This window comes from Sander vitreus, chromosome 17 (assembly GCF_031162955.1).
Source record: "Sander vitreus isolate 19-12246 chromosome 17, sanVit1, whole genome shotgun sequence".
Lineage (NCBI taxonomy): Eukaryota > Metazoa > Chordata > Actinopteri > Perciformes > Percidae > Sander > Sander vitreus.
The window spans coordinates 11,318,000-11,326,236 of record NC_135871.1 but is presented as its reverse complement, the minus strand read 5'-3'; the positions used below and the strand labels follow the sequence as shown (position 1 = coordinate 11,326,236).

At 39.8% G+C, this 8,237-nt stretch overlaps 1 protein-coding gene across 2 annotated transcripts; it reads left to right on the top strand.

Moving 5' to 3' along the window:
- Positions 1 to 2,299: 2,299 nt before the first annotated feature.
- On the top strand, positions 2,300 to 7,440 carry LOC144532443 (spastin-like). Of its 2 annotated transcripts, none has more exons than XM_078273203.1 (16): positions 2,300 to 2,644; positions 2,740 to 2,823; positions 2,907 to 2,990; positions 3,081 to 3,244; positions 3,348 to 3,481; positions 3,594 to 3,687; positions 3,782 to 3,856; positions 3,990 to 4,061; positions 4,166 to 4,241; positions 4,379 to 4,470; positions 4,580 to 4,659; positions 4,746 to 4,788; positions 4,915 to 4,994; positions 5,083 to 5,153; positions 5,256 to 5,296; positions 5,954 to 7,440. In XM_078273203.1, exons 1-16 carry the CDS (start codon positions 2,542 to 2,544, stop codon positions 6,077 to 6,079), a joined length of 1,419 nt encoding a protein of 472 aa, XP_078129329.1. In that variant the 5' UTR covers positions 2,300 to 2,541; the 3' UTR covers positions 6,080 to 7,440. The 2 variants fall into 2 exon arrangements, with proteins under 2 accessions (XP_078129329.1, XP_078129328.1); XM_078273202.1 differs by having other exon boundaries at positions 2,904 to 2,990.
- The last annotated feature ends 797 nt before the right edge of the window (positions 7,441 to 8,237 follow it).

Genomic DNA, 8,237 nt, shown 5'->3' with positions numbered 1-8,237 from the left:
AAATTGTTCTCAATCGACTTACCTGGATAAATAAAGGTTAAAAAAAAAAACAAAAAAAAAAACAAAGGCCTCATTTAATGACCCATATGTACCCCAACGAGATATCAAATTGCTAAAAAAAAAAAAAAAGGGACTATCTCAACAACCAAACACATACAACAAAATACAATTTTCAGTCATTATGTCCATCAAATTATTTAATAAAAAGAGATTTAACAGTGGCCATAACAGCTGTGTATTCAACAATGATGACAATAAGAGGTACATTTGTATTTGGTCATGGACATGATTGTTTCTATTTTTCAAGATGATTGTTCATTTTCATAAGAACAAATTTCTTATAGCCTAAAGGCTATAAACGCCACTCACCCCATACTGGGTGGTCTTTTTTCTCTCTAAGCCTGATGGTTATGCGCAGTATCGTAGCTGTTCCTAGAACTGCGCTCTTTTGGACAGAGATCTTAGTTTTCCCTGGAATTTTCTTGAGCCACTGTCCCAGTTTGGAAGTTACAGCCCGGAGTGCTCCAATTACCAACGGAACCACTGCAATATAATAGGGTAATATACATATATCCTCTTCATGTAACCCCTTTCCCTGGGGTCACTTGTGTAATTCATTCCAGTTGTTCTATGTTCTCTGCCCTAGTCCACAAATGTCCTGTTCCAGTAGCCCATTTCTCATCATCAGGTTATCCTACTACTTCCCTTACACCTGACGCGGAGCTCGTTGACCCAGGAAACGTACAACCCTCATGGTTTCACTCGTAGTTTAGGCAGATAACAGGGCCCACACTGGATGTTTTGCTACACCCAGACCGCGATTCAAAACCTGGTCTCCCGTACAAAAGCCACTGAGCTATTCAGCTGCTATGGCTGGCATGCACAGGGAAATGTGTGCCAAGTGCATTGGAAGACCAAAGGTCAAAGTGGGAGGCGCCTCCAAAGGTGGCAGAGAGAGCTAAGATCCTGTGGGACTTCCAGATCCAGATTGATAAAATAGTGATGGCCAACCAAACCCCCAAACTGGGACAGTGGCTCCAGTTAATTTTAGGAACAACATTTGAGAAATCTGTCCAGAAGAGCGCAGTCCTAGGAACAGCTAATATACTGCACAGAACCCTCAGGCTCCCATGCAGGCCTCTGGTTCCAAACCCTTTTGGTCTGAGCTACCCCCACAGCCCAGTCAGATGAACTCATGTACCCCTTTATCGATTACCAATCTATGTTCCCAAGGTATAACACTATTCATTATATAAAAATGGATAGTTTTTCATAGAACTGAACTGTCAATATTAAGGTTGGTTTGGTCAACAATCGTACCAGCCTATTCTACTCAGAGTGAAGCTGAATGTTTTAATCTACTTTTATCTAATCATTTGAATTGTTCAGTCATTACTTTAACTTTTTTAACTTACTTTAGTTATTTATTTCTAACATTTATTTATTACAGCTTTTATTCTGAAGATCCAAACGCAACTTGTGTTTGTCACAAAAAACGAAATAAGTTTCCTTGGTTTGGGAGGTCATGTAGGAGATATGGGGCTCCAAGAGAAGTGGCGTTAACGGAAATGAGGAAAATTGGATTAACTGAAATATCAGTAAAAAAAAACAAAACAAAGTGTTGAGCGGAGAGAAAGGAAAAATTTGTAAAATGGCTGTTTGACTTCTTGAGAGACCCTGGACTAAGGGTCTAATATGAAGATGGTACAGTAATGGAATAGTCCCAGAAAGTGGAAACATTGCAACATTGCGGATACTCAGAAGAAGTAGGCTACACCTGAGTTTAATATGACCATAGCCATAGACCATGTAAAAGACTTAGATTGTCTGTATTTACAGCAGAAGTAGTTGCTATTAGAAGTATTAGAAGTTAAACTATTAGAAGTACTATTAGAAGTAGAAGTAGTTGATATAGCTTAAATATAGAGGTTTAGATAATAACATATAGTTATATATATATATATATATATATATATATATATATATATATATATATATATATATATATATATATATATATAATGTCCTGTCATGAATTACTGAATTTGTTTTTGGGTAAATTTGATTTTGTATTTAAATATAAACATTATGTATATTCATGCATGTTATGGCTTTATGTATGTATATGTGTGTTATGTTATGTCTAAATAAATAGAAAAAAAAAAAAAAAACATATAATTAGTTTTTTAATTAATGTAAGAATGTAACCTGAAGTGCATGAAGCCTGGTGTTACCCACTCCGGTACAGTAGGTGGCGATATGCACCTTAACACGTTGGTTTGCGATCCGCCATGTATTAGAGAAGAAAAAGAAGAAGTACGCACGGGAAAGCGGAAGCTAGCTGTGGACATGTTTGTGTATTGATCTAATATGTCACATATACGGCAAAAGATTGTTTAATAAACCAAAGACTTCGGATTGACCCAGTTATAAATGCGATTTGAAAGCTCCATTTGACCGTGTCGTCTTTCAAAAGTGGCTAACTCTGAGTTACAACTGAGAACAAGGAGACAGTAACGTGGAATTAAAGTCGGCCAAAAAATGGCAAGTAAAAGCAAAGACAGCGGTGAAGTTATTAAAAACTACCATAAACAGGCGTTCGAGTATGTATCGAAGGCGTTACGGATCGACGAAGATGATACAGGTTTGTTTCTTGTGTTTATGAGTTATTAGCTGATGTGTTGGGGCGTGAGGCAGCTTGTAATAAACACCCCCCCCCCCTCCTCCCTGTGATGACAGGAGAGAAAGAGGAGGCTGTGCAGTGGTACAAGAAGGGCATTTCTGTGCTTGAAAGGGGTATTGAAGTAGAGATCACGGGGCAAGGTAAATATGCAAACAAACATCCGGATGTACACAGTGTGCAGTGTTGACATGCTTTAGTCTTATACTCTGTGCTTTGTTAGCAGGAGAGCAATATGACAGAGCAAAGAGACTTCAAGATAAAATGGTCACCAATCTCACCATGGCAAAAGATCGGCTCGCTCTGTTAGGTAAGTGTCATCGGTTGTTTGTTATTGAAATGATATTGTTATCTGAGCTGAAGAGGGATGCTGAAGATGAATACTGTTCTTGATTCACAGAGGCAGCAATGGCAAATAAAAGGAGGAGTGATACCCAGAAGACCTCAAATCATGCTCTTACACAACCAAAGCCTGTGCCTAAAAGCCAGCCTGCAGTGCGAGGTGTGTCCACTAACATCAGGCCCTACACTGTTAGAACCCCACCCAGACCCACTGATCAAAAGGTGATTCTTAAATTACATTTTGTTGTCCGGTTGTATGTTACTTCAAGATGTCTGATTCTGATGAACCGTGGACTGATTTGTGGATATTTTTGCTCCTGCTAAGGTGACGCCACGGGTGGCAAAAACTCAAAATGGAAAACCTGCAGCTGTGAAACCGCTCCCAAAGAGAGATATGAAAAACTTCAAGAATGTGGACAGCAAATTGGCCAACTTGATTATGAATGAAATTGTTGACAGGTATTTAGAAGCAATGCTATCATATTACAACACCTGTACATGTTGCTGTCTGGGGAATAAAAATGAAAAAAACTTTGCTGCAGTTAAAAGTAGCATTCTGTGTTCATTGCAGTGGAGCGTCTGTATTCTTTAAAGACATTGCGGGACAGGACCTGGCCAAGCAAGCACTCCAAGAGATTGTCATCCTCCCTGCCTTAAGACCAGAGGTGATCACTTATGAACATTTTGTCTGTGCTGCTTACTATATTCCTACTTTTTCAGATTTACATGTAACACCTTTTCACCTATTTTGTCATTTAGCTCTTTACTGGCCTGAGATCTCCGGCACGTGGTTTACTTTTATTTGGCCCGCCTGGAAATGGGAAAACCATGCTGGTAAGTTAAGTGTTCTTTCCAACACAGCAGACACATTGATTCGGATCAAACTGTGCTTTTATGATTTGCATATACCTGTTGATAGTCTTGCTTCAGTATTATCAATTGAGACTTCACTGCTTCCTCTTACAAGGCCAAAGCAGTCGCAGCGGAATCGAAAGCCACATTCTTCAATATCAGCGCTGCCAGTTTGACCTCTAAATATGTAAGAAAACACTTTTAGTGCTCTTTTTTTTGGGTCTGGAGTAGGTCTCCACACTGCACTAAATTTAGTTTAGGTTTGAACCTTTCCTGTCATCACCATTGCAGGTGGGCGAGGGCGAGAAGCTTGTGCGAGCATTGTTTGCAGTTGCCAGAGAATTGCAGCCCTCTGTGATCTTTATCGGTTTGTATTACTCTGAATATTGTATATACTCTGAATTATAGACTAAATGTGCCCCGAACAGTAATTTTATACCCTAAATTGCAGCTCATAAATAAACCTCTTATTTAGTTTTTTTTTTTAAATTATATTTCATTCAGATGAAGTTGACAGCTTGCTCTGTGAAAGAAGGGAGGGAGAACACGAGGCCTCTCGTCGATTAAAAACCGAGTTCCTCATTGAGTTTGATGGGGTAAGGGCAGCCCCTGAAATTTGATCATGAACCGGCTCCAGAGTGCTTATGTCACAGTTATCTCAGAGAGCACCGGTGTTATTTTCACAACAGTGCTTCGTGGTTTCAGGTGCAGTCAGGAGGGGATGACAGGGTGCTCGTAATGGGAGCGACCAACAGGCCTCAGGAGCTCGATGAAGCAGTACTGAGGTACGTGATGCAACTCAACATGCTGCACAATTATTATTATTTTGTTACAAGCTCACAACAATTTTCTTCTTGTGTTAATCTTCCAGGCGTTTTGCAAAAAGGATTTATGTGGCATTGCCGGATGGGGAGGTATTTACATTGGAACCATTATAACAGTTCATTACTATGATCAGTGTCTTTGTTAGCTGTGAAATGTGAATGGTGCCGCAATTGTTAAGTTCACTGAGTTATAGGATGTAACTCTCGTCCCTTCAGACAAGAGTCACGCTGCTGAAAAACCTTTTGGGAAAGCATGGGAATCCACTGAGCAAAAATGAGCTTTCCCTTCTCGCAAAGTGAGTTTCACATTTACATGCCATACTGCTTTTTCTGCGATTATTTCTGCGTGTATATGCATTAATTCCTGGATATGTAACTTGATAGAAAGAGTGAAGGATATTCAGGAAGTGATCTCACGTCATTAGCCAAAGATGCTGCGCTCGGGCCGATCAGAGGTAAGACGTCTTCCTCACATTAGCATATGGTTCGTGTATATTTCAGCCTCCATGACCAGCTAACTCTGCTTCGTTTTGTTGTGAAAATCCTCTCTTGCACAGAGTTGGGACCAGATCAAGTCCGAAGTATGGCTGCTAGTGAGGTAATATTAAAGTATCACGATACTACCTACTTGAAGTAGGTACTGGCATTACAACTGGAGTTGGTCCCTGGGCGCCGGACTATGGCTGCCCATTGCTCCTCATTAGTTAGGATGGGTTAAATGCCGACGATACATTTCTCATATGTGTGTTATGTAATTGGCAAATAAAGGATATATATTTTATATATATTCTTAAAAATGCTCTAAGCGATGTTGGGTGATGGCACTTCTTGTTGACGTTCGAAGTATTTTCAAACAAAACGGAGGCTAGCTCACCCCTCCCTCCCTCCTCATCCCGTCCCCTCTCCCTCTCTTCCGTGCTTCCGTGCACTAACCCCCCAACTCCCACCCCCAAATCCTTCGTGTCGGTTATTGGCTGGAGCGCTGGAAGACTGCTTGTTATGTTTGGTGGTGCAGGTTGGCCAGTTTGTTTTTGTTGGTGTTTGTGGAGCCTGGGCTGTCTACAGAGATTGCGTTTTTTTTTTACATCGTGTTCAGGGGACAGGCAGCTCGCGGATAGTGAGGAGATGTTTGCTGTATGTGGCAAAAAAAATGTAGCCTAAAAAACGCTGGACATCGCTTAGAGCACCTTTAAGTATCATTATGTAACAGTATTTATTTATCTTTATAGTAATGGTCTTTTGTCTGTATTCACAGGTGCGTAACATCAAGATGAAAGACTTTGAGGATTCCTTGAAGCGCATTAAGCCCAGTGTTAGCCCAGAAACTCTTCATATGTATACCAAATGGAACAAAGATTTTGGAGACACAACAGCTATTTGAATTTTGAACTTTTCACTTGTTAAAAAAACAAAAACAAAAAAACAGTTAAAGTGCCCATATTATGCTCATTTTCAGGTTCATAATTGTATTTTAAGGTTGTACCAGAATAGGTTTACATGGTTTAATTTTCAAAAAACACCATATTTTTGTTGTACTGCACAGCTCTCTCTCACTGCTGCAGATCATCTTTTCAGCTGGTCTCTGTTTTAGCTACAGAGTGAGACCTCTTTTCTTCTTCTTCTTCTGTACTATCTTTGAGTGCACTCGCACATGTGCAGTAGCTCAGATGTAGATCATGTCAGCTAGCTAGCTCCATAGACAGTAAAAGAAAGGCTGTTTCTACAACTTTGGTCAGTTACAAGGCAGGATTAGCTGGGAGACTTCTAAATGAGGGCGCACATGGAAGTAGTTCTTTTGTAGATTATGGTGAACTTGTGTGTGTTGTAGCAGCGCTTTGCTATTGAGAACGAGGTAGCATGCTAGCGTTAGCATGCTAACGCTAACGCTACGAGCTAACGGTTGCGGTTAGCCAGCTCGTTTCGGCTTGTGTCATCACAAGCCGTGCCGATTTTGAACAGCTCACCCAGAGACTGAAGGCAGGACACATTCAGAAACCGTATCTCACTCAAAACAGCATGGATGGATTTTTTTCAAAGTTTGTATGCGTGTGGAAGCACCAGAGACACAAAAGAACACCCCAAATCCCAGAAAAAGTGTTTTTTTCATAATATGGGCACTTTAATTCCTCTGTTTTAATCTACTGGTACAAGACGTCATTAACATAAATGAACTTAAAAGCCTGGAACAAACCCTTTGTAGGGTGGTAAAGCTATAATGTAAATATTATGAAATTAGGAAACATTTCCTGTTATTTGGGAAGGCTTTGCTAGTAAGGGTTTCTTTACTGTGTTTTTACACTCCTAAAACACTGTCTTGCTATTTGAAATTTCATTATTTATTTTAAAGAATGTCCTGCAAAATTACAATTGATCTTTCTCTTGCCTCAAGAGGGCAGCAACTTTCTGTAAATCCTGACAACCTCACTGATGTCGATCATTTTACACATCCATTATTTTCCTGATGCTGATGGTATTGATCACCAAATGCTCTCGGTACTTGTACATATGCAAGAGTGATCATAATTGGGAGAATATCTGCCAAATTGGGTGCATTTGTATTGCATTTATTTGTTTTTTCCATTTGCACTTATAGTTTGTAGATACAAATACTTTTATTGTAGTTGAAAGTAGGAGACCTTATGAATTGTTGTGATGGCCAAGAAGAGTTATGACTTAATTGAGTAGAACTGTAATGGCATCCTACTTTCTCCATGCAACAATAAATACATTCATTGAAGTTTCTCCAGCTTTAATTTTTATTTTAATTTTAAAATGTATTTAAAATTATTATCTAAAATTATCTAACTGCTGTATCATACACAGATGAGTGCCCAAAGAGCAAACACGTCACTTCCTTTTAAATAAAAGAACATAACATGTTTTCAACACATCCTCTCATCTGTAGGTAGATGGTGCTGCTGTTCTGTTTTTACCTGTTGCACAACTCCTTGTGGCTCAAACTTCATCCAGAATCAGCCAACATGTTTGCCTGCAACCACAGATGTGTGGAATGCAGTAAATTGCTATTAATGAAAAATAAAGCCCATGTTCTGCTGTGTTGACTGTCAGATTGAGTGATAGATTGGATTGAGTTTGCTGTTTTGGGTATGTTGGATAGTTAAACTTGTCGGAGCCTCAGCCTGTTCATTTACCTGCAGGAAAGTGCTTGAGAGAAAAGGTCATGGTGTTTATAAGTGAAGTTACATTGTGCAGCTCTGAGGTGAACAATACCCCATAACAAGCCACCACCTTATAACAAGGCTGCAGACTCGGTTGGATGAGACACCAGCTGTCGGGGAATGGAAATGGCTTAGTAAATGCCTGTGGTCAAACATAGAGCTTTATTTCAGTGCACACCAAACTCTTCCAATGGAAAAGCTTAACTTCAATCCCACCTCTCTCCCAAAGGCCCTTCCTATGGTCAGCTGGTGGTGTTACCTGTGGTTTATGTGGCCCCTGGCAGCTGCATCATCTGTTCCTGTGGATGTTTACAGACTCTGCAAATGCAAATATTTTCTGTAATTAATAAAGGTTGTTCT